The following is a 27,869-nucleotide window of genomic DNA, read 5'->3' on the forward strand; positions in this document are numbered from 1 at the left end:
AAACAACAACTATGGTTTGGTACATCCATAGTATGGAATGCCACGTGGCATTAAAAAGTGTGAACTAAATAGATTTTATAATGTGTCAAAACATCTGAGACATATTGCTGAGTGAGAAAAGCAAGCTGCGTGATGATATACACAGTATGATATCATTATTTAAAAAGAAAGAAAATGAGAAGAAAAATAATTTTTACATGTGTCTGTCATCTATCATCTGTATATCTATCAAACTATACTCTAGAATGGTCTAAAGCAATCTTCCAAAACAAAAACAATGGAAGAAAACCATGAGAAAAGACCTGAGGGGGTAGATGAATCCAGTCCAGCATGAAAAAAATCTGCACCAGGTTTGAAATCTCACCCCATCCTCCAGTGTAAGATGCTTAGAAGCACAACAGCTTTTTGAATTGAAGTCCCTGTGTTTCCCGGGAAGTAGCTGTAAGAGAGGCAGAGGCAGGGATGGCATCAGGAGACTCTGGGGCACCCGCTCCTTTCTGAGTCAAACAGGGGTCACCAGCGGACTCGGACAGATCACCAGCAACACATCAGAGCATGTCCTCTTAATAAGACCATGGCACTTAAGAAAATTAACTACCTGCTCATCTTCTACCTCAGTTTCTCACTGCTCACCTACATAAGAAGTAAGACTTTTCCATTTATCAAACTTTTGGCACTTTTCCTGACTCTTAAATGTCTCTAGCAAATAGTTGTTAATGTTGCATGTTCTACAGAATACAACACTTAAAAAAGAAGCACAAAGAATTTGACGTAAGCAGGTGTCCTGTGTTAAACAAGTCATTGGTACCAGTGTGAGTAATATTCCGATTCTATGATTTCTAATAACTAGATACAGAAAATGTTCTTTTTTAACCCTTTGAGTTAACCCTTTGAGTGGTGGCGAGCAGGGGGCTGAAATGGTTACACAGCAAAGAAGATATTTTGCTGTGGTTACACCTTTTACAAAACAGATTTGGCACTTTATGATTGTATACTTTAAAACGAAGTTCACCATAAGCTATATTGCAGTTCATTCCCGATACTCTGTATTTATGTTCACTTTTAAAGAACTTTGTATTGACACATTTGCTCTCCTAATCAAGGGGATCATCTCAATTTTTCCCAAAGGATAATGGTTCAAAGCATCTCTTGCCAGAGAGAAATGGGCTTCCTTTCTATTGTGTGGTTCTGTTCTATAAATGAAGATATTATATTCCACAGACATTCCCCAAATAAAAACAGACGTAATGTTTCTGGGGTAATCTTGTCAGATGTATCACAGTATGGCAAGTCAAAGGAGACTGAATGGCCTCAGCTGTGTGTTTATGGAGGACAGTAGCTATTGAATACATTTCAAATGAAGACAGGCAGAGTGTGTGCTTGTCAAAAGGGCTGTGTGATTTGTGTCTGTTGAATCTGAATATCAATAAGGCAAAGCATAGAGCAGCTGCCACTGAACAAGACGACTTGGCATTAATGCCCAGCGTTGTGTAATCTGGGTCACCTTCCGTAGCTGCGCCCGTGAGATTGTTACTTACACTGTTTCCATCTGAGCATATATGAGAGGTTGGGTGAAAGTAGGAGTAGATTCTATAGGTAGGTAGCTGAGGGTAATTACAGAAAATTCAAGTCAAACTTTAAATAAATAAACAGTGAAATTTACGTGATTGCAATACACAGCACACATGTGCGGGCGCGCACACACACACACACACACACACACACACACACACACGGATTGTTTTTGTTTTTGTTTTTTGGCAATGTATTTGTTGAAAAGAGTTGTTATTTAAATAGTTAATTCATCCTTCTTGAAACTTCAAATGGGCTCCATACAATAGGAAGTGAGGAAGAGAAATGGTATGGTGAGATGTACAGGTGGGAGAAGAAAGGGAGCAAAAGAAATAAGACATAAAATGCAAGGTGAAGTGAGTTTACAGTACATTTTATAGCATCTCTTGGTACTCTTGAAAATATTTCAGCCAAATGAACAAAACACTACCTTCTATTAGAAGTGTCTAATGTGCTGGCATTTTATATGTGCTATATTCCATTTATTTCTTACAACTATACAAATAGATACTATTAAAATCATCCACATTTTATAGAATAAGAGAGCAAGCCTCAGATGGCTATATCAGTATATCTCAGCCTTTGGTGCACATCAGAGAGCTGAAATGTTTGTTGAGTCTCGAGAACAGCCCCAGACATTTAGTATGTCTGGGTGGATCCTAGGAGCCTGTAATTGATCAAGCTCCTTATTTCGAATCCAGGTGTTCACCAGTTCTGCACGACCCAATAAATCTTTCTTGAAAACTTTACTGAGAACATCATGATGCTAGGAATCCTTAAAATTGTAAAAATATAAACATCTCTCTCTCCTCAAAGGGATTCTTTAGGAGAGAAGGTAAGCAATATAAGCCTTCCAAGAATTATTCCCATTTAACATACTTAACCTAGCTATCAAGTAGAATTTGTCATTGATTCCTTTTCATAGCTGAAGCACCTGAGGCACATTCAAGTTTATTCACTTGCCCAAGGCGAGTGCTAGTGAATGGAGAACATTGGACTAGAATCCAATGGTCTGGCTCTGCCTTCTGTGCTCTTAGCTTAAATTTAGGGATTCCCTTGAAAGGATAATGTGGAAGAGGCTTAACACTCCCGATATAATAAACACACAGAAAATCTTAGTTATTAGGTGCATATTTGTTGAATGAATCAATGATTCCTCCTTTTGAATTTTGAAATATATTTTCTTGAGTTTGAGGGAAAAGAGTCACCTTTGGCTCCAAACTATATATATATGTATATATATGCATATATATATACACATATATTATATTATATTATATTATATTATATATCTAATATAATATGTTATATTATATATATATGTATTTTTATAAAAGTGGTACCTTGCTTGCCTACCAGGGGCATGTCATTTATATTGTTTGTCCAGTGTCCAATGCTCTTTATCTCCTTCTTGAGGAGCAAGTGGGACATGAAGAGTATTAGTGCAGGGTTCCTGAAGTGACATTCACCTCCTCTTCCTGAGCATGTAGATATTCCCCTATACATGGAGTTGCAATGAATTTCCTATTATTCTCCCGGTTGTTTTCTTATATGTTCCACAATTTGCAAAACTGGTTCTCATGTATGGAATCAAACGAATTATAATAATTTACAAAGAGCTATCATTTTTTGCTTCTGATGTGTCAAGAGAGAATTTTATTGGAGGGAGATTTTTCTATAGTCCATTATTGGGGGTTCCTTTAAATAATGAGAGCACCTTGTAATAATTCTCTGTGCAACCTTGATATATGAATCTGTTATGAAGGGCTTTAAAGAAACTACTACAATGAAGCAACTATGAATCAGAAAAGTCATTTGTAGCAATATTTCACTAATCTTTTATATATTTTGAGGCAAATTGAATATTTCCTATGCAAATGCCACATTTAGATTAATTTAAAAGTAATTGTTTTAAACCAACTTCAAAGCGCGGTCAAGAATGTAAATAAAATGTGGTTTGACAGAACTATTATTAAAGCTATTTAAATAACTTCAATGACTTTGGGGGTGCTATCCAGTCTTCTAGAAGCCCTCAGCAATTATTAAGTAACTGAATTTGAATAGAGTTATTTTAATGTTTATTTATTTTTGAAGGAGAGAAAGACAGAGCGTGAGTGGGGAGGAGCAGAGAGAGAGGGAGACAGAATCCAAAACTGAGCTGTCAGCACAGAGCCCGTCGCGGGGCTAGAACTCATGAACTGCAAGATCAGACATGAGCTGCAGCTAGACGCTTAACTGACTAAGCCACCCAGGCACCTCTGAATAGAGTTATTTTAAAGAATATTTTCCTTTCAATCTATCTCAAGTATAAAGAACAAATAGAATCTATAAAGATATGGTCTGATTTATCCAATCTTAATGTCATTATCATGAAATACTTGAGGTCAGAGGTTGGTATTATTCATTAGGGAGTAATTGCCTACTCTTTTTTAAATTCTGCACGTGTAGAGACATTTAAAAGTTTGGTATTCACTGTGCTAGTTAACAGCTTTGCAACAACATGTTATAAATTGCCTACATAATTATTAGAGAAAAAGATATATCTTCTTCTTCATAAACTTATTATCTTGTCAGCTTATAATAAAATAGTCACTACTTCATGAAGATTACTCACTGTTCCCTAAATAATATAGCAGAATTAATTTTAGCTTCTAGGGGAATCATATTTTGGGGGAGAATTGCATTCTTTGTTCATTTTTGGTGATTTTCAAAAATTATTAATGGTATTACAATATCATATTTTGAAATTCTAGTGGACAAGAAAAATCAGTTCTTAGTCCTCCTTTATTTTTTAAAAATGTGTATTTATTTTTGAGAGAGAGAGAGAGAGAGACAGAGTATGAGTGGGGGAGGTGCAGAGAGAGAGGGAGACACAGAACTTGAAGCAGGCTCCAGGCCCTGAGCTGTCAGCACAGAGCCCGATCTGGGGCTGGAATTCATGGGCTCAGGAACCGGGAGATCATGACCTGAGCTGAAGTCGGCACCCAACTGACTGAGCCACCCAGGTGCCCCAGTTCTTAGGTCTCCTTTAAATTTCACTGCTAATTTATAGGAAATCCAAGAAGCCCAATTTTCTCCTTTTAGAAAATGAAATTAAGAATGTAACTCTTCCCCATTCACACCATCTTTGCTCATACTCGCTTAAGCTTTGTGATCTGTTCTTACATTGAAGTTTGTATTTATCTTGTATGGTATCAAAGTTTGGAATTATCATTTTTGTGTTGATTTATTTCTTTTTTAGTTATCAGATTGTAATACATGACTCTAGGAATCATGGGTGTTTTGCAAACTGTACATCCTAAATCAGTGGGAGGCAACTGAGTTAACTCAGGGTAGTCACTCATGGAATAGTCATTAAATAAATAAGTTAATGATGGAATTTTTATAACATTTGCTATAAGAGTTGAATAGCTTCTGTTTTCGTGACACTTTTGCCTGGTTTTTAAAATTCTTACATTGTTTAACTTTTTTATAATAGACTTTATTATTTTTTTGATTCTATTATTTTAGGATAATTTTAAGTTCACAGAAATATTGAAGGAATGATACAGAGGGGTCCCCTGTATCCCACACCTAGTTTCCCAAACTCTCCTTAACTTCTTACTTCTGTATGGTTGATTTGCAGCAATTAATAAACCAGTATTCATATTATTAACTAAAGTCCATGGTTGATTCAGATTTCCTTAGATTTTATCTGATATCTTTTGTTTTTATTCTGGTATCCCATCCAAAATACTAGTTTCATTTAGTTGTCCTGTATCCTTAGGTTCCTCCAGGCAGCGGCAGTTCCTTGGGCCTTACTTATTTCTGATGACCTTGACAATTCTTAAGGCATTAGGTATTTTATAGGATCCTCCAGTATTGGAATTTACTTGATATTTTTCTCATGGTAAGACTGGAATTATTGGTCATTGACAGGAAGACCACAGAGTTAAAGCATCATTCTCATTACATCATATCAAGGATATGTACAATCAACATGATTTCTGACTGTCGATATTGACCTTCATCACCTGGGAGGTGGTATTTGTCCGTACTCTTAGGAAGGACATCACTATGCAGAGCCCACACCTAATGAGTGGGGAATTCTGCTCCCCATCTTGGAGGGCAGAATATCGACATAAATTATTTGGGATTCCTTTGCATGGGAGATTTGATTCTTTTTCTCCATTTATTTATCCAAACATTTATTCAAATATTTATTTTTAAATTTATTTATTTTGAGAGAGAGAGCAGGGGATGGGCCGAGAAAGAAGGAGAGAGAGAGAATCCCAAGCAGGTTCTATGCCACCACCAGTGTGAATTCCAACACGGGACTTGAACTCACAAACCGTGAGATCACGACCTGAGCTGAAACCAAAAGTCGGACACTCAACTGACTGAGCCACCCAAGTGCCCCTCAGAGATTTATTGATATCAGCATGGTCTCATGGTTATTAACTACATATTCTGGGCTATAATCTGATACTACTTTGTTATTGAAATGTCCCAGCTTTGTCCACTCAGAGTTCTTTCCATCGGTTCCTGTCCTCTTTTAACTTAAGCTCTGTCCATATGACGTGCTTTTGGAAAACTACCTTACTTTTCTGGCTCTACAGGATGTTCCAGACTTATCTTATATGTTTCCTGTGGCAGCCCTAGCCTAAGCCCTTATTCCAACAGGCCCTGGTTCCTTTGTACTAGAGAATGACAATACAAACCAAGACCTAAATGTAAGGTATGCTTGTTGCCACTGGGGTATCATTTGTTTAGACCACCTTAGCTGGCAGAGCATAGAAGTAAATGTGTATATATTAACACATGTGTACAGATGTATACACATATATACACATTTGCATATATATTTATATACAATTTATTTATAAATATACTTTTATGTACATTGGTACATAATAAGTTAGATATGAGTTAATGCTAATGCCTCTAACTTTATTATCACATGGATTATTCTAGCTTCCTCACCTTGCTTATCTGTAAATTCCCACTCTAACAGTGAGAAATTTGGTTTCTACCATCTGCCATCCATTTACTTAAATTCAGGAAATACAGTTTAAGAAGTATATAAAGTATATAGCAGCATCAGATTCTTAACCCACAATCCTGTAGAAATAACTATCAATTTGAGTACAGTACTTAATGTACATTTCCTTTTGTCTTTAATCTTAACACTCTACTTGTTTCCAATGCTACTTACGTCAGCGCCCTTTCCCTCACCTCCTTCTGTGTGATTGTTTCATACATTTGTAGTGCAACTAGATTGTTGTGTCACACTCTACATTCCTTCCTGGAATCCCCTGACCTTCCAAATGATTTCTAAAATTTGCATGCAATAAGGTTCTCCCATTGTGCTCTTAAGTTCTGTAGGTTTTGACAATTCATTACAGTGTTATACAAATAGTTTTACTACTCTAAAACTTCCCCGTGCTTTACTTTTTTTGACCCTTCCTTCCTGCCCCAACCCCCAGGCAACTACTGATTATTTTATTGTCTGTAGTTTTGTCTTTTACAGGATGCCATATAACTGGAATCATAAACTCAGACTAGCTTCTTTCAAGTTGCAATATTCAGTTAAGGTCCTGCATGTCTTTTTGTGACTCGACTCATTTCTTTTTTTTTTTTATCATTGTATAGATGTACCAGTTTGTTTATTCAGCCACCTAGTGAAAGTTATCTTGGGTTCTTCCAGTTTTGGGCTAGGGTATTCATTTCCTTGGGCAGCTGTAGCAAAGTACCATAAGCCCGGTGGCTTAACCAACAGAAATGTATTTTCTCATGGTTTTGGAGGCCAGAAGTCTGAAATCAAGGTGTCAGCAGGGCCATGCTCCCTCCCAGGCTCTTGTGTAAAATCCTTCCTTGCCTCTTCCTAGCATCTGGTGGTGGTCTTTAGTCCTCGGCATCCCTTGGTTTTACAGCTGATCACTCCAATCTCTAAGTACTTGCTGTTCTCCCTTTGTCTATATGTATCTCTTTTATTCTTCTTATAATGGCATCCATCAGTCATATTGGATCAGGACCCATCCTAATAATATCACCTTGATTATATCTACAAAGACCTTATTTACAAATAAAGTCACAACTAGAGGTCCTAGGAGTTAGGGCTTCAACATACCTTCTCAGGAGACACAATTCATCCCATAGTATCTACTATGAGTAAAACTCTGATATATGATGAACTTGCTTGATTAATTCCACTTTTATTGGGTGAAAGTAACTTCATATATGTGAATTGAGTTATAAAAGGATTTTTAAAATATGGCAAGTGGTCAATACAGTATGGTCATATTTTGCTCTTTTTTTCATCTTTCTTGACACTATCCCCACCTTCTACATGGTCAACTTTTTGGTTTGAATTGAGTGCTCAGAAATTTTCTCCCACAGGGGGCGCCTGGGTGGCTCAGTCAGTTAAGCCTCTGACCGGCTCAGGTCATGATCTCACAGTTCGTGATTTCAATCCCCGAGTCAGGCTCTGTGCTGATGGTTCAAAGCCTGGAGCCTGCTTCAGATTCTGTGTCTCCCTCTCTCTCTGCCCCTCCCCTGCTTGCACTCTGTCTCTCTCTCTCTCTCTCTCTCGCTCTCTCTCATAAACAGTTTAAAAAAAGAAAAAAAAAAAAGAAATTTTCTCCTACATGGATTTGCCCTATGAAATTAAGTTAGAGTCTGACTAATATAGAGAGTGGCACTAGGATTGGGCATAAATGTGTTTCCATATTTTCTTGAGACAAATAGCCTAGCTCTTTTACCTAAATAAATGTTTGTTACTTTACTTGCTTCTCTTTCAGAAACTGTATTTGTTATTTGGGGCACCAAAATATTACCATTATTGGTTTAAAACACTGGTTATACATTACATTACTCTGCACGCATTATTGTGTTTACGAACATGCCTTTCTTTATTTTCCTCTTATGTTTTTGCATAACAGTGAAATTAGAGAAGGAAAGCAACTCAGTCATCTAGCTCTAGATCCTATTGTTTTTAAGTTTATTTATTTTGAGACAGAGACAGTGCAAGTGGGGGAGGAGCAGAGAGAGAGAGGGGGAGAGAGAGAATCCCAAACAGACTTCACACTGTCAGTGCAGAGCCCGACACAAGGCTCAAACCCACAAAACTGTGAGACCATTACCTGAGCTGAAACCAAGAGCCAGACGTTTAACCGACAGAGCCACCCAGGTGCCCCTAGATCCTATTTGTTGACAACGTTAATACTTTTAAATCAATCTTCTAGAATTTCTTTCCCAATTTAATAAAATGAAGCAACTTCTCCAAAGTTTTACAGCAATGTGTTAGGTAGGTTTTCATATACTCCCTAGCTTTTCCTTTGTTCTCTATTAAATGGAAAATTCAAGCCAATAATAACAATAAAAGGGGCACAGAATGAAAAAGGACACTGTGGTAGGAATGGGCATGACTAGAACTGAATGGTTTTGGCTGGGTGCAACAGCAAGTTTACTGGTTCTAGAGGGAAATCAAGGTAAGATTAGTTGTCGCTAGCCTCAAGATAGGATAATTAATAAATATTAAAAGGTTTTTTTTAAATCCAATGACTTCATTTATTCAACAAATATTTTTAAGTCTATATGGTTGATACTGTTTTAGGCTCTGAGGATGCAGTAGTCAACAAAGAGACCAAAATCCATGCTATTGTAAAGTTTATATTTTAATGGAATAAGAGACGAAAACCAGCACAATAAACAAGCACAATGTGTCCTTGTGAGCTAGCGGTAAGTGCTTTGGAGAAAGGCAAAGGATGAGAGACAGAGAGCAGGCAAGCCATAAGGATATGTAGGTGAATAATATTTTGGCAAAGAAACAGCCAAGTACAAAGGTCCTGAGGCAGGAATGTGCCTATAGTGTCTGAGCTATTGCAAAGTGTTCAACACCGCTGGAGTGGATTAAGCAAAATAGAGCAAAGTACCAGGAGAGGCGTCAGCAGTTTATTATCTGCGTCTGTTCTTACAGTGACCCTACACAGCAAGTTATTATTAAGCCAATTAGGACACTGAAGGCCAAGAAAGCTTATGTGAAATATTTAAAACACAGTTATGAGGTGATAAACAAAGATTTAAACTCAGGTCTTTCAGGTTCTATTACTCACCCTAGCTCACAATAGCCACAAGGTAAACAAACGTTTTGGATTTTGCAAGTCCTCCACCAAACCACTCTAGCCGGCAATGAGTAATGGCGGAAGTAATCGCATCACAGGGATTTTGGCAAATGTTACAAGTCAGAAGCTTTTTATTTTTTTTTAATTATTCCTAGATAACTAAGTATCCATTTCACCTTTAAAGCTTTTCCAAATTAAACATGTTTACAGTTTCAACTGCTATCCCACTCTTGTGACTAATTTCTGTAGAGGCAGGAATTGCTCCTATGTAACCTAGGTTAATCTCACTGGAGTCCTTTTGGTACTTTACATAATTGTCCTGATAATTCCTATTGAATAATTCTTTTCTCTAAATTCAAAATTCTGTGACCCTTTAAAATAAGTCTACTTTAGGCAAATTGGTGAGAGCAGGCGGCTAATGAGGTTGCGTTTATGGTTCAGTCTCAGTACGGGTCAGTCTGCGTCACACAGAGACCAAGTCTATTCAACAAGTAATGGCCTGGTCAGCTGGCCTCAGATTTGTAGTGTTGAGCACAAGGAGAAAGAATGAAAATAGTTCTTAGCAAATCAAGTATCATTGTTGGAAAAATCAACTGTGAGTTAGCGGCAATAACTTTTTCACACAGTAAACGAATCATTGTGATTTCATCTATCTCTATAATTTTAGTTATCCTTCCTCGTAAATGTAGTTGAAGGGTAATTATTTACAGTCAGCATCAATTTTTAAATAAGGAGGGTCAGAACATTCAGATTCAGGCCCTGGTCCAACAGTTAGTTGCCTGTCCATGAATGCATCATTGAGGCCGACAGGTCTCTAATTGCTCATTTGTAAAGTGAGGGGGGTTAGGTTATATAATGACCAAGTTTTCTTTGAGATCTACATTTGATGATTCCATGATAATTTTAAATGGTTGAATCTTAGAGTTTTAGAAGAGTATTTTTAGTAATCTCATCCCCTATGAACTAGCTTTCGCTAGGTTACACTACAGTAACAAACAGACCCAACAGTTCAGTGGTTTACAACAAAAAAGATTTATATTTTGTTTCCACAGTACAGTTTGATTGCAACCTCATGTGTCTTTTTCATCTGGGCACACAAGTGGAAGGGGAAATTCCTTTCCAGAAAATGGCGTTTTCATGGCAGAGGGAAAACAGCAATGGTAGAACCATGTAAAGTCTCTCAAATCTTTAGCTTGTAGGTGGCTTACGTCACTTTGGCTCACATTTCACTGTCCAAAGCAGGTTGTGTGGCTAAGCCTGATGTCATTGGACCAGGGATGTATTATGGCAGAAAATATTTGAAGCAAATAATATAGTCTACTTCATTTTTCTCTTGTTTCCAACTTCCAGGAAGATATTTCTTTTCTTTTTTTTTAAATACATATATTTTTAATTAATTTATTTATTTTGAGAGAAAGAGAGAGAACATGTGCATGTGAGTAGGGGTGAGGTAGAGAAAGAGGAGAGAGAATCCTAAGCAAGCTCCACACTGTCAGTGCAGAGCCTGATGCTGGGCTCAAGCTCATGAACCATGAAATCATGAACGGAGCGAAACTGAGTCAGGCACTCAACCAACTGAGCCACCCAGTGGCTGCAGGAAGATATTTCTAAACAACTTTATTTAAATAACCATTGGGGGTGATTATTTAAAGTGAATGAATAATGAATCATACGATTTAAATGACATTGACAAACATTTCAACAAATATTTTTTTTAAGCAATTAAATATGAGTTAGGTATTGACTATAGAAAAGACCTTTATTCTCCAAGAATATCCATACTACAGTGGAGTGGACAGAGGTATAAAGGTACACATTGTGGTCTAAGAGAATAATCACACTTTGAGATATTGTCAGATGTCTAAGCATTGATCTGGGCATTCTTTCCAGATGTAGAGATAGAAAATTTAGGTCAAAAGGTCAAACTAGTCTTGTGATATAAAGAAATGTTTTCTGAAAGGGAATACAATCCAGCTTGCTCTGAAATAATTGGCCCTAGTAAAATTATGGTTTGATGTTAATTTCAATTCAAATTTGGGGAATGGCACACCCAGTTTGTATGTTTTAAATTCCTATGTGTCTTCATCTTGATTTATCACTAGAACCTTGAAAGGAAAAGCTGTTTCTCCCTGTACTCACTACTTTACTCACACCCAATACTTCAACCCTTCTGTCCACAAATTGTGTGTGTTTTCCCTCACCAAGTGATTCTCCGATTCTCTGTGGCTACCAGCTGGGCGTCCCATAATTCAGTTCAATTCTGATACTATGTACCTGCGATCGGTGCCAACTGCACAGGTTAAGGTCTCCGTCTCCCAAGCCCACCCCCCCCCCCACCACCCCCACTTCACACACCAATTGCAAGTTCAGTTGTCACTTGTGCTTCTGACAGACTGGCTATGAATCAGAAGTTCCCACGTCTACTTTCTCAGGTTTGGTAATTTGCTAGAGTGGCTTACGGAACTCAGGAAAAAAAACCCAAAAACAAAACAGTTTACTTACCAGATTGTGATTTACTCTACAAGGATACAACTCTGGCACAGATGGAAGAGAGGCCTAGGGCAAGACATGGAAGGTGGAAAAGGATGCAGAGGTTTTGCGCCCTCTCCAGGAACCTCCACGTGTTTAGTAACCCGGAAGCTCTCCAAACTCCTCCAGTTAGGGTTTCTTGAGGCTTCATTGTATAGTCACAACAATTAAATCATTGACCATTGCTGATTAAATCAACCTCCAGTTCTTTTCCCTTCCCCAGGGATCAGGTGATGGGGCTGAAAGTTCCAACCACCTAATTACACAGCTGGTTCCCCAGGCAACCAGCCCCCATCCTGTGGTTATCTAGGGGTTTTCCAAAAATCACCTACTTAACAACCACTGGTGTGTTTAGAGGGCTTACTATGATTTAACAAGCCACTCCTTTCAACTTTATTGCTTTGAAACGATTTCGGGAACCAAGGACAAAAACCCAAATATTGTAAAAACAATGCTCTGATGCCTCTTGGGAAATTACAAGAGTTTTAGGAGCTATGTGCTGGGAACTATGGACGAAGGCATATCACAAAATCACACATCTCTACCAGAGGTTGGGTAGCAAAAGAGAAGAGAAATAAAAATGCAAGGCTTTACATTTTAGGTATCAATGCCCAAAAACTGCAACAAACACACTATTATAAGAAGTCTTGTTAAAAGAAGAACTGAGACAAATAAAAATTTTATTTTAGGAAAATCCATTTGAACCAGGCCGTGCCAAATGGGAAACAGGAGCATTTCCCTGACAAGAGCTAGGGGAAGGACTTTTATAGACAGCAGGTGGAAGCAAAGTAAGGAAATTGTTTGATTGGCTAATACTTTAAGCTGTTGCCTTTATTTGGGAAAACCCAGTTGACTGTGATTGGTGGTCCTCAGGTTTTGATTTCTCTTTTTTTTTTAAGGTTTATTTATTTTTGAGACAAAGAGAGAGAGAGAACATGGTGGAACAGTCCGAGAAAGAGGGAGACAGAGAATCCAAAGCAGGCTCCATGCTGACAGCAGAGAGCAGGATGTGGGGCTTGAATTCATGAACTGCGAGATCGTGACCTAAACTGAAATCGATGCTTAAGCGACTGAGCCACCCAGGTTTTGATTTCTTAACTTTGAGGCGTTACAGATGTAGGTTTTGGTTTGCTTATGGAGGCTTGCTAAGGCATTGGGCTACCTCAGCAGGGGCCTTCATGTTTAATTAATACTTTATGGATGAAAAGCCTTACGAGAAGCTGCTGCAATCTGCCTATTACATTACGGACTATATCTCTACATTTTCTCCTAAGATAATTGTAAAATAATTAAAGAATTATTTTCCCTGTTTGTTAACCTAAATAATTGCAGGAATAAGTAGAAATTTTCTTCTCCTAACTAGCCTCATTATATCTAATTTATTTTGTCTTCTGGCTCCCTTTATGCAACCCTCTATGGAGCACTGAAACCAGGGCATGTATGCGCTATTTAATTTTCTGCTCAGCTGCAGGAGCCAGCTAACTAGCTGCTGGGACCACTTGAGGTGTTGAACTAAGCCCTCCAACTAAGGCAAGTTTGCATGAACTTGCTGTTTCTCTAGGCTTGGAAGAAAAAGAAAAAGAGATGCAAACGTGTCCGTATTGAGGGACTCAGTGTCAAAAGCAGAAGGAACCCATTAAGTCCTACCCGTTTATTGTCCTATTGCTTGTGTTTGGATCGAATAAATCTCTAGAATCTTACTTATTTTTAAATCACAGGATTCTATGAATCCTACTTTCCTTGGATGTCAGGTACAACTAAACTTAGTTACCGGTCTTCTCTTTGTCAGGCCTTACACTGAGTAGTTTACACAGTTTATCTCATTTAATACTTGCAAAAGAGCTTGCAAAAAAGACAATTATTCCATTTTGCATAGAAATCTAAGGCTTAGAGAGGAAAAGTAAAGCCACTAGCTGAATAGCTCACTCAAACATCTATTTTGTTTGTTTGTTTGTTTAATGTACTTTTCAATATACCACATCACACAGTCAGAATTTGGAAATACTGATTCCACTATTCATGAGACCTTTTAAACATTGGGCAATTTAAAAATTTTGGTCCCCCCAGAATTACATAGCCTTTATATAGATATAGCATGAGAGCTCTGCATCCAGACTTTTGGCTTTGTGAAGGAAAACATTAATGCAAATATGGGTTCAAGCCCCACATCAGGCTCTGTGCTGACAGCCCAGAGCCTGGAGCTTGCTTCAGATTCTGTCTCTCTCTCTCTCTCTCTCTCTGCCCCTCCCCTGCTCACACTTTGTCTCTCTCTCTCAAATAAATAAACATTAAAATTTTTTTAAAAAGGTATTAAATAAAAATTATATATCATGTATCCATTGATGTCAAATGTTGGGGTCTGGGAATGAATAGTCAAGAAAGAATTCTTGAGATGTCTTTGCAAAAAAAGCAGTTTTATTAAAGCATGGGGACAGAACCCATGGACAGAAAGAGCTGCACTGGGTTTGTGAGGAGCGATTGATTACATACTTTCAAGTTGGGAGGGGGTTAGGGATAGTGCAAGTCTCTAAGGAATTTGGAAGCAAGGTTCCAGGACCTTGAAGGGACATTTTCTGCTGTCTCATAAAACTTTAGTCATGAGACCCTTCAGATGTGTATCAGAGGGCCATGTGTCTAGAGGATGATTGCTAACATATATCTTGGGGGATAGAGATAAAGGAAGTTTCCAAAGGGATTTTTATATGTTAAAGAAGACTCACAGGATCCTGGAGGTTGAGCTAATGTCAAGCTAAGGTTGTCTTTTGCCTTTAGCAAAATATTAACAATGAGGAAGTTGAGTTCCTGAAGGAAGGTCATCCTGCCTATCTCGAGGACTTGTCAATAGGCTGTAAGTTGTAAGGAAATTTAATGTTTTTTCTACATTTCTTTTGCCTTTGTTCTCCACATAATTCATCACCAGAGCATGTGCTACAAGTATAATTTCAAATATCAACATATTGTATATCTTCAAAGGGAATTTGTTGTGAGATGATGATAGAATTTCAAGGAACCATAAACTTGAGGAATAAACTGGCTTTACAAAATCCAAATACAATACTGACCATGTGTGCTATCAGGCCCATTTCTCTAAGGCAGTTTTTTAAGTATAACTTATTGTCAAATTGGCTTGCATACAACACCCATCAATGCCTTTCACCCATTTTCCTCTCTCCCCCACCACCCCATCCACCCTCAGTTTGTTCTCTGTATTTAAGAGTCTCTTATGGTTTGCTTCCCTCCCTCTCTGTTTGTAACTATTTTTTCCCCTTCCCTTCCCCATGGTCTGTTAAATTTCTCAAGTTCCACATGTGAGTGAAAACATATGATATCTGTCCTTCTCTGACTGACTTATTTCACTCAGTATAATACCTTCCAGTTCCATCCATGTTGCTGCAAATGGCATGATTTCCTTCTTTCTCATTGTCTCTAAGGCATTTTTATTTACTCTAATAGGTAATCTAAAATGTAATCATTTTTTACTCTAAAATTTGAATTGCTTACAGTACAGGTTATCACAAAGATACATCTCATTAATTCTTAGGGTCAATTATAATCCCTACCATCAACATAGCTGTTTATTTTTTTAAATGAAGAGTAGCTTTCTTGTTCTTTTTCTTGCAAATATTTTAATGAAGTTTTTATTTAACTCTATTTGATTTTGCTATTTTATGGCACATATTAGTTATATTCTGCAAACTACATCAATCAGTGAGGTTTTGTGTACGGTAATGTTTTATACAATGTGTAAAATAAACACATGGGGGTGATTTAAGTGGTGGATTTTTTATGGGTTCCAAGTCCAAATGTTATGATTCAGCTATTCCCGGGTCCCCCCAGGAATAGCTAATCCATAGTTTAACAAAACAGGAGTTGGAAGATTATTGATTCTCAAAGTATGGCAAAGAGTGGTGTGAGGGAAGAAGTGAGGAGACTAGGGGAGTGATGGGTAAGAAAAAGCAAGAAGCCACCAAGGCACAGTGCATTTGGGACCCATTAACAGAAAAATGCACCAGTGGGGAATTGATGTGAGATGAGGGGGTATGGGTGGGGTCCATGTAAGAAAAGGCTTTAAATGTGATCATGAAAAGTCATCCTCTTGTTAGAGTTGTCCAGGTGTTTTCCCATCATGGCCCACAGAGAAAGGATAATACATGACTGCCACACTTGCTCACATTGTCAGGATGGTTGACAACCAAAGATGACCATGTGATGCCTCCTGCAGCCCTGGAAGTCCTATAACCTACTCTCTGCACACATACTGGGGAGTGCCACTGGAGATGATGGGAAGACACTGAAGGACTTTAAAAAGAAGCACTGAATGTTCAGCCTTGACCACAATGAGGATGTACTAAGTAGGGGCAAGGCTGTAGGTAGAAAGACTTCGTATAAAGTGATGGGGACCTGAAACATTGTGGCCAGAATAAACAGGAAGAAACAGGGATGGACATAGAATATTTAGGGGCAAATCAGATTAGCATTTGACAAGAAATGAGTGAGAGGGAAAGGGTGTATAGTGGATGATGATTTCTAGGCTTCTAAATCTTACATGGTATGACATCATCTCAAATAGTAAATGCAGTAAAGGATGCAGGATGAATACTTAGAAATTGAAATTTTGATTTTGAAATATAAGGGGGACATTCAGGTGAAGATGTCCATGAGGCAGTTGGAGATACCCTTCCAAAGTTCAAGGGAAACACCCAATTAAGAGAGGAAGAGTTGAGTTCTCACTTGCTAATAACTATCACTGAGCCCATACTATGGGACTATTTACTGTGGACCACTTACTATTTACTATGATAGGAACAGGAAACAGAAAAAGTCTAGAGAGAAAGTCTATAAAAAATTTTTACCTTATGGATCAAAGCCTTAAATATGAATGTACATACCTAATGACTCAGTAACTCTACTAGGAAAATAATAACTGAAAACGAGGGCAAAGATTAACATGCCAAATTAGCCATAAATAACATTTGTATATACTGAGAAATTAGAAACAGCCTTAACGAAATCAATAAAAAAATACGGGTACATTTGTACTTCAGCATTTGTCCTAATTGTACTAATGAAATCAATCAAACACATGGATACATTTGTACTTCAGCATCTGTACTAAGAAAATATTTGAAACATAAATTGTTTTGCTTTACGCTCCAGTATCTAGGGTCACTTTCAAAGATAGAAACACAATCCAGTAACCAAAATTAAAGCAATTTAAATATTTTGTGGTGCCTCTTAAGAAACACATAGAAATACAGAATATAATGCATAGAAAAAACTTCAAAAAACCTCTTTCTCCATGTTTATGTTCTCACCATCTCTCCCCACTTCCCCAGGTCCAATCTCTCAGCCTTCCCAAATATCCTTCCTCCTAAAAGCCTCATAGTTTCCTCCCTTTTCTTCCTCTTTGAAAAAAATCTCAATAAAAGTCTCCTGTCTTGGATTCTCAAATCTCATTTCTCTCTTTCCCCATTATATTAATTTTGCATCAGAAAAACCCAGGAATAAAGCTGGAATGGATAAAACGAGTCACAGAGGTTGGGGGAGGAGTAGGAGAGATGAGCAAATAAAACCAAATTTACTCTAGATGGCCAGGAAAGGGGGAAAGGATGTCAACAACTTATTCAAAAGGTAACGTTTGGGGTGCCTGTGTGGCTCAGTCGGTTACATGTCTGACTCTTGATTTTGGCTCAGGTCACGATCTTGAGGTCCTGAAGCCCTGGCAACGGGCTGACACTGGCCATAGAGTCTGCTTGGGACTCTTTGTCTCCCTTCTTCTCCGCCCCTCTCTGGTTTGCACGTGCACATGCGTGCACACTCTCTCTCTTTCTCAAAAAAAGTTAAATTTTGTCTCCCCCAAAATATAAGTGAAAAAAAAAACCATACAGAATGTCAAATTGTATGTCAGGTATAACATATATGTGATGTAGAAAAAAAAGTAGGCAAAAATCTTTAATAATCATAAAATAGAATATTATTGATACTAAATTTTATTTAAAAATAATATAGGTGATTCTAACAAATTTTAAGTCACAGAGCTCCTGCTAAGAGAAGGACCTATTTATTGACAAAAATATTAAGTAAATATTTTCTGTTTCTAAGATGCTGAAAATATATGCTTCTTAGAGAGAAATCAGTTTTGAAAATATGTAAGAAATGAGAAATAGTTCATTTCAATTGTAAGCTATATGACCCTGACCCTTTTCACTCAAACTCTGTATTTTCTCATCTGCAAAATGGAAATGGTGAATATTTCTAACTTCTTTGGAGTATTGTGAGGATTAAATAAAATAATGTACATGTGACATCCTCTCTGCTTTACCAAAAATTGTGGTCTTAATTTCAGATTGACAGTCAAACTCAGGATTCACAGTAGGCTTCATCAAGCACTAAGGTTGGTCATCTTTAAGTAAGTTTACAGGTCAAGCATCATGACACAAATAACAACAACATAGCAGTGGTCTCATGATCCCTAAGTACAGCTTTGGATGTCCCAATCATTCTGCACACTGGGTGTGTGTAGTCACGAGGAACAAAGTTGACTGGATACAAACAACTTCAGCTTAGGGAAGTTGCTGAGGTCCCTTCAGCTTTTATATCAAGCCATATGAACATAACTGTTTAGTCTAATCTCCTCAGGTCTATGTGACTAACCCCCACTTTCCAGGGCAGCTCCATTTCATTAGTTTCCAATCACTCATTAAACAAACTTGACAATGAGTTTCGTGCTTAGTCCAGTACACAGGCCTTTCATTTATCTTGTATCTGACAGGGGTAATTTATAACTATTCCTGAGTTGCTGCTGCAAGACTAAAGGTCAAATCTTCAGGCATGCCTGACTCTAGAGAAAAGATGAAAGAAACAGGAGTTAACCCTTCTTTTCCAGTATGTAAAAGGCTGAGACACATAGTAAACAAATAAAAATCTTACAATCGTTGCACTTGTCTTTTAAAAGCTGAGAGATCAAGTGTTCATTATAATACTATAATTGTTTTAGAAAGAGAACAAGAGGATCTGTTGCTTGGTTGGAATCTTTTCCTCATTGACAACTTTTTGAAATGATCATTGCTAAAATCAGTGGTTCTCACTATGTCTCCGTCTCAATGCTTTCACATATAATAAAATTTAAACCTATTCTGCCCTCCAAATCATATTGTGATGCAGGTTAATGATTATCATAGGAGACTAAAAATGTCAGGGATTGAGGGATGGTGACAAATTGTGGTCTTGAGAGCTGGTTATTGAAATAGGTTGGAGATGAAGGCTATTGAAGTGTGAGGTAGTCATTAAACTGTGAAGGATTGTTCCTATCCACACTGAAGTCCCCCTGGAGTAGGAAGTTACTAGATGGTAGTTGGGATAATTGTTTGGAGGGAGTGAAAAGGCAAAGCTCCTTGTCCCCCAAGGGCATGGCTTCTAAGGAGATTGTGCAAGAAAATGATAGCTAAATTACTTTTAATAATAAATGACCATGAATTTGGGGGGTCAGAGAGTAAATAAAGAGACCGTGGGAAATAAAGAGACCGTGGGTGAGGGAAGAGATTGGTCAACTTGGCAAAAAGTTGATACCTCCAGAGAAAATCACCAGTGAAACATTCCTCGCTGAGGGATGTACAAAGGACTAGACAAAAATGTCAAATTCTCAACTTTAACTCATCTGTATTACTATATTTTAAAGTCTCTCTGTTTCTCCAAAACTTCTGTGAGATTTTATTACTTTTATAGCCTTGGGGAGTGGAATGGTGAATAATGGTGAACTTGAGCTCTACGTAGATACAGTGTGACTCAAGTTTGCCTCTCTGCTGAGGCCAATGTGATGGGCACAGGAGATTTCTGAGAGATCACAGTCTAGAAGTCGAGGTGGTGACTGACAGCAAAATGAGAAGTAGCCCTTGGTGTGGTGAAACATTCTGTGCGGAGGTGGAGCACAGGTGCGTGACTCAGGAGACAGAGCTCCTCCCATTTTCTTTCTTTCTTTTTTTTTAAGTTTACTTATTTATTTTGAGAGAGAGAGAGAGAGAGAGAGAGAGAGAGAGAGAGAGAGAGTGTGTGCATGCATGGGAGGGGCAGAGAGAGAGAGACAGAGAGAGGATCCCAAGCAGGATCCACACAGTCAGTACAGAACTAGATGTGGGGCTCAAACCCAGGAACTGTGAGATCATCACCTGAGCTGAAACCAAGAATCAGACGCTTAACCGACTGAGCCACCCAGGCACCCCAAATTTCCTCCTATGCCAGGGGAGAGACACATGCTGATTAAGTAATGAGAAGAATCATCTAGATAGAACTGAAACTTTTTCAATAAATTATCATTTTTCTTACCAATTTAGTTTTGCTTATTTTCTGAGTTAGAGGAGAATATTACACACACACACACACACACACACACACACACACACACGTTTTCTTGGGTCTATGTGTACTTCTTGGACTTCTTAGCCAGCACTGTAAAGTCATTGTTTGTTACAATTAATCTTCAGTGTTATCACAGGTTATTTGTGCCTGAAGACCACTGGATATCTTGGATGACCTCCTAATGCACCATCCAGCTTTAAGAAGAAATCACTTGGGGCACCTGGATGGCTCAGTAGGTTAAGCCTCTGATTTCGGCTCAGATCATGATCTCACAGTTTGTGAGTTCGAGTCTTACTTTGGGGTCTGGTCTGACAGCTCAGACCTGGAACCTGCTTTGGATTATGTGTCTCCCTCTCTCTCTGCCCCTCCTCTGCTTGTGTTCTGTCTCTCTCATTCTCAAAAATAAATAAAAACATTAAAAAAAATTTAAAAAAGAAATTACTGACACAGTTCTCATTTTTTGCATTATATTTTTATAAACACATTGTTTGTATCTGTAATTTCAAGCAAAGCCATATGGTCAACAGGAATAATTAAAATTTGCTTTGGTTATTTAAACATTTGGATCATTTTGTTTCTGGTTCAAGGGTAAAGGAACACTACTTTGAATTCTATTAATTGTCTTCTTCATGGATCATTGGACATTTATGAATAAAAATTCATAAATATCAGAGAATTCTCAAAGTAAACTTAGGTTGGTAGATTAGTTTATTATGTAATATTTATGTGCTTCTGGAATTCCAAAAATTCACATAGTGTTGCATTGTATTCACACATTTATAGGTCACAGGAGGGGTAAAATGAATTTCTGGAATATAGTCCAAATAAGTAGGAATTAATTAAGAAACATAATTAAAATATAATTAAATATAAAGTAGTTCTATTTAGAAGCAGAAAGGCATAAATTGATAATAAATAGACTGAATTTGATAAACCCTAAATTGGGAGGACATAACATAGGTGGTTCTAGCCCTTTGAACTACTGAATACCTTCATGCTACTGTAACTAGCCTAAGAAATCCAAATAGTCTACCACAGTACCTAAAATTTCTCCTCAGAGTTTGTTGCTTTTGTTAGTTAAGACTGTACAGAAGGCTCACTTATTAAAAGAAAATTCTACATTAATCCATCAACTCATCAACATAGATTTACTTTCAGTTCACTAATTTAGACACTTGAAGCAAGAAGACCTAAATAGATCAACTGTGGAAGAGTTTGGAAAACATTTTAAGCATGCAAAACTGGTTATAGTGGACCCTGTGATGGGGATTCTCACTGACCCTAATGCAGAATGGGTACACTGACTTCTTACCGTAAGGACAGAGTATTGAAGAAAGCTGTTGGAGGTAGTAACAATGCAACATTCACTCATGCTCAGTTTACCTATGGCTTACTTGGAAAAAAAAAGAAAAAGAAAGAAAAAGAAAAAGAAAGAATCATTCTTCTCAAGAAGGAAGAAGGAATACAACTAACTAATCAAATTATCTCCCTGGAATTGTCTTCCTTCTTAGCTATATAAATTTAGGTAAAAATGAAAAGCAATCCATTGCACTTAAAGGTCATATTCTGAAGGACACTTCCACTTCCTTGAGCAAATGGAATAACAAGGACTGGAATTACTCTCCAGTCTGAAGCATAAAAAAAAATTGACAAAATATATGAAATGATGGTTTTCAAGATGTGGACCACTAGGTAATGAAGGACAGTTATCCCCAAGGACTGGGAAACAAAGTGAGCCTTACAATTGTCTGAGTTTACTATGTTGAGAAAGTTTCCAGGTAACAGCATAGGAAGGATGCACCTGGGTTGAGCTCAGTAAATCACTGACTTGAAGGGCAAAGTCGAATTTTGAGGAGATCCAAAGAATTCACAGTACAGAGTACTGGAGGAGATTTCTGCACAGAGACAGAATACCAGAGATCTGCAGAAACTTCCTTTGAGTATTAAGCTGAGTGCTGATCAGCTCATACATGTGATGAAACTACCCAAGGCCTGGGAAAGGATATGACCTGAAATGATTAGAGATTGTAGTGGCCAGCACTCACAGAGGGCTGACAGCAGTACCTATTTCCACTGGCCAGACTAGATAACCTCATGATTTACAGGACGTTGGATAGAGTAAACAGAGGGTCTTGCTCAGTATTGGTGAATAACCAGCTCTAGACTCAGCCTACTCTTGTGTTACTTAAATCTTAAAAGCAAATATGAAAGAGATCAAATATTTCCAAATAACTTAGCTGCATCCCAGCACAAACTTTAAGAATATTTATAGGAATATAAAAATAACCAGCACCTAAGAATGTAAAATTCATAATCAAATGGAAAAGGCATGCAAAGAAATAGGAAAATAAGACCCACATGAGGTTAAAAATCAGTCTGTCAAAAGTGATCACAAACTGACACAGAGATTACAATTATCAGATAAGAACATTAAAACAATTATTATAACTGTATTACAGATGTTTTAAAAAGTTTAATAGGCACACAGTTGATATAAAACAAAAGATTCAAATCAAACTTAGATGAAAACAACAATATACTAAATGAAAAGTACATTGTATGGGATCAATGAGAAGTTAGACATTGAAGGAAAGATGGGCGAAATGAACACGTAGCAATAGAGACTATCCAAAACTTAAACTACACAGAGAAGTGAGGATTAAAAACAAAACAAAGTAAAACAAACAAGCAAAAAAATACACCTAAAAACAGAGCAATAGTGAGATGTGGAACAACTTCAAGAGGTCTAGTATACATGCAATTGGAGTCCTTGAACAAGGGGATGTGGAGAAAAGATATTTGAAGGAATAACGGGCAAACTTCCCAAGGGGATAAAATCTACAAACCCACAAATCAAACAAAGGAAAACAAAACAGAGAACAACAACAAAAAAAACAACCTTCAAAGCACCCCAAGCCTTCTTCTCCTTTGCAAAAACAAAAACAAAACAAAACACCAAAAACATATGCCAAGCATAAAGAAAACTACCCCAAAACACATCATAATCAAATTGCTCAAAATAAATGGTACAGAGACAATCTTAAAGGCAGCCAGAGGAAAAAAAAAGACATATGACATACAGAGGAACAATGACAAGAATGAGAGCATTTCCCCTTGGGTAAATACATAACTAGCGAGGCATCTCGTGGCAGGTTGATTATATTATACCACTTTTAACATGGAGGGGATGTGATGTATTCCAACTGAATTGGACAATTGTTCTACATTTGGATTTGTTTCTCCTACCCACCATAGTTATTAAGACAACACAATCCATACACTACTAAATGCTATAATCATATCATGTTACTCCATACAAAATTGTTTCTGGTTTTTCTTATTGCTATCCAATCTTATATTGGGACTGTTATTGATGTTTAATATTATAGTTATTTCATAGGGTATAAAATGTCAGGATAAAATTTTGACTAGATGTGGAAAGAAATGCCCAGTATAGTAGACATCCTTAAGATGGCCCACAATGATCTCACCTACCCCACCCATAGTATTCATGCCCTTGTGAAACCCTTTCTCTTTGACTATGGCTGAACCTAGTTCCTATTATAAATAATATAAAAGTAATGGGATGTTACTTTTGATATTAGATTATAAAAAACAGTAGCTTCCACCTGGCGTGCTTACTCTTGTTCACTTCTTTGCTTGCTCTGAGGGAAGCCAGCTGTCATATTGTGATCTTCCCTATGGAGGGGTCTTATGGCAAAGAGTTGCCTAAGGCTAACAGCCAGTGCTGAACTGAGGCCCTCAATCCAAAGATGCAAGGAACTAACCTGTCCAAAACTGCACCGGTGACTTTGGAAGCAGATTGTCCCCTTGTTAAGCCTCCAGATGAGACTGCAGTGCAACCCGAGCCAACAGGATGACTGTGACCACATGAAGGACCTTGAGACAGAAATTTCCAGTTAAACTGTGCCTAGATTACTGACACAGAAACTACATGTTAATAAATGTTGGTTGTTTTAAGCTACTAAGTTTGGAAGGTGGTTTATTATATGACAATAGATAACTACTACATTCAGAGATCCTAGAGTTGGAGAATGATGTGTCAAAAATTCTGAAATAGAAAAATTAAAAGTGCCAAATCAATAAATAGTATTTAGTAAGAGTTTATGGTACACACAGGAAAGCTCATGGACTGGAAGCTTTTAAATTTAAATACTGATATGAATCTCAAGGCTTACAGGAAGGCTTATAAAGAGAAAATGAGCACGTTGTTTAACCTTGACAATGACTGATTATTTCAATGGGGGTTTCCAGATTGCAGGGGATTGGTTAAAAATTATTATCTTGCACGATATTTAGGAAGATGACTTAATTGTCTTGTATGATTATCAGAGACATTTACAAGAAATAACCTAAGTTTCACTTGTTTTGCAGAATGAGTTAAATTAAGTTTCACTTGTGTGGTTTTCTCAGTCAGGGAATTTCCAAGTCTGGTCTCCATTTTGTATTTAACATCTATAATAATGAGCATATGAGGAGAAAGGGTCCTGGTGTTATCTTTTTGAAGATGAAGAGTTTTATTATATTAGGTGGGAGTCTATTGTTTTATTTTTGAAGTTTACATATGGAACAACGGTGCATGTTGATGACTAGTAGGCATGCACAGAAATACATGATTTTTCTACTCAACAATTTTTGAAAACCGTTTTTATAGTTACACAATTTCCCATTTTGTATTATCTTTTCAAGGTAAAAGTCAGACCCCTTGATAGCTAGAACACAGGTATGAGACCTACATTCCGTCAATCAGATAGACATGCATGACACTTGGACTTTGAAGTAGGCAGATGAAGTGACAGCTCTGCCCGGTAGACCCTGGCATAACAATATTCGGCAAGCATGATGATAGAACTGTTTGTTTTCCTTCAAAGGCAAGTTGGTGGAATTCTGGCATCTGGTGCTGAAAAATACTGAGGCCAAGATGCAGTAGCAACGGAGTTTCCCTTAGAGAAATCCTTGTGGTAGGGCTGCCATTTTTCTTGGCTGCACCCTTCAGAGCCAAGATGTTTGACTTTCTTTTTTTTTTTATTTTTTTTATTTTTTTTTTTTTTAAATTTTTTTTTTTCAACGTTTATTTATTTTTGGGACAGAGAGAGACAGAGTATAAACGGGGGAGGGGCAGAGAGAGAGGGAGACACAGGATCGGAAACAGGCTCCAGGCTCTGAGCCATCAGCCCAGAGCCCGACGCGGGGCTCGAACTCACGGACCGCGAGATCGTGACCTGGCTGAAGTCGGACGCTTAACCGACTGCGCCACCCAGGCGCCCCAAGATGTTTGACTTTCAAGAGAGGCTCTGGGCTATCCAAAGTTCTTTCATAAAATTCTTTTATATTTAACACAGAGAGGATTCTGTGGTTGGCAACTAAAATCATTTTTCTGAGAGATTATAATTTATTGAATGGTCCATTATTTTCCCAGTGACTTGTCGTTATACTCCTGCATATATACGTGGTTCTAAGTTCTCTGGTTCCACTCGTCTTTTGTCTACCCCCGTACCAGTAACACATCATATTAATTATTAGAGATTTTTAAAATACCTTACCTATCAGTTTATGAGATTACTGAACTAAAAATCTTTCACATGGGTTGGCAAAGAATAAAGAAAATTATCTTTGTAATTTCATCTACTTTTGGGTTTCTAAGCTTTATTTTATGTGCATACGAGTTTGTGACTATTGTATCCGTTTGGTAAATTGTCCCACTTGAAATTATTCCTTTTTACTCCTAGTAACATTTTTTTTCTATAAAGGATGGTCGGTATTAAGTTAGGTATATCAGTTTTATTTTGGTTTATAATTTTCCTAGAGTGATGTTTTTATTGTTTCATTTCATCCTTTCTGTATCATCATGTTTTAGGGTAATTTCTTGCACATGAACTATAGCTAAATTTTGTTTTTATATTTCATTTGAAATATATTTATTGTGCTGTGTATTTTCCTTGTGTCTCCTTATTTTATACACATAAATTTATTTTTATCCAGTTAGTGTTTATATATTAATAATTTCTTTGACTGTAAGCTTTTAACATATTATCTTTTCTATCCAATTTGTTTTTCTCGTTCTTAAGTATATGTGTTAGTATTCCATAGTACTGTCAATCGGTGGGAAACGTCCTTCTGAAAAATCATTATTTTCTCCTTAATTTTTGAATGCTATCTTATCTTTGAAGGTATTATGTCTTTGTCTTCAGGTCACTATTATTTCTGTAGAGACTTGTGATCTTACCCTAATTTTGGTTCCTTTGTTGGTGTCTCTATTTTCACTCTGGTTGCTTAACACATTCTCTTCATCCTCTGTAGGCTGTGATGTGCCTTGGTTGGGAATTTATTTATTTTTATTTATTTTATTTTATTTCATTTTGTTTAGCACACTCAAGACTTTTTGAGTTTTTTGAATCTGAAGCTTCACAACTCTCATGGGTTTCGAGGAATCGAGCCTTTTATCACCTGGGTACTATCTCTTTCCCATTGTTTCTATTCTGTCTGTGTAACCTTTTTAAATGATTAGGGAACTTTTTCTTCTATTCTTATCTGTTAACCTTGTTAACATATTTTCTCTTTCTCTTTTCAGCTGTGTTTAATTCATCCAGTTTTATTTATTTATTTTTAAATTTTTTAATGTTTATTTTTGAGAGAGAGAGAGACAGAGAGAGACAGAGCATGAGTGGGAGAGGGGCAGAGAGTGAGGGAGACTCAGAATATGAAGCAAGCTCCAGTCTATGAGCTGTCAGCACAGAGCCTGATGCTGGACTCAAACTCACGAACTATGAGATCAAGACCTGAGCTGAAGCTGGATGCTTAACTGACTGAGCCACCCAGGCGTCCCTAATTCATTGAATTTTAAATGGCTATATATATATAATTATTTTTATCCAGTTATATAAAAGTCATATTTGTCAGTCTATTATCTCAAGGATTGTGGTTTAGTTTCCTGTTTAATATTCTTAATATTCAGGTTTTAAAAAAATGTTTATTTATTTTTGAGGGGGGGGTTGGAGGGGCAGAAAGAGACAGAGACACAAAATCTGAAACAGGCTCCAGGCTCTGAGCTGTGAGCACAGAGCTCAGTGCAGCGCCCCAACTCACAGTCTGTGAGATCATGACCTGAGCTGGAGTCAGTTGCTTAACCAACCGAGCCACCCAGGTACCCCTAGTCTCCTGTTTATTGCTTCTGTTAACTCATTGCTTTTTGTTTTCTTCCATGACTTATGATTTTTTATTGTGATATTTTCTTTGAGAGGTTACTTTAAAAACTATTTTTTATTTATTCTATGAGAACATTTTGTGATC

General features: G+C 37.4%; 1 protein-coding gene across 1 annotated transcript in view; it reads left to right on the forward strand.

Moving 5' to 3' along the window:
- The first annotated feature begins 574 nt into the window (after positions 1–574).
- Positions 575–27,869, forward strand: part of CRB1 (crumbs cell polarity complex component 1) — a 208,625-nt gene continuing 181,330 nt past the window's right edge. The window contains exon 1 of the mRNA XM_047840392.1: positions 575–644. Coding sequence (XP_047696348.1) covers positions 575–644 — 70 coding nt within the window. The remainder of the gene's footprint in view (positions 645–27,869) is intronic.

Source organism: Prionailurus viverrinus, chromosome F1 (genome assembly GCF_022837055.1).
Source record: "Prionailurus viverrinus isolate Anna chromosome F1, UM_Priviv_1.0, whole genome shotgun sequence".
Lineage (NCBI taxonomy): Eukaryota > Metazoa > Chordata > Mammalia > Carnivora > Felidae > Prionailurus > Prionailurus viverrinus.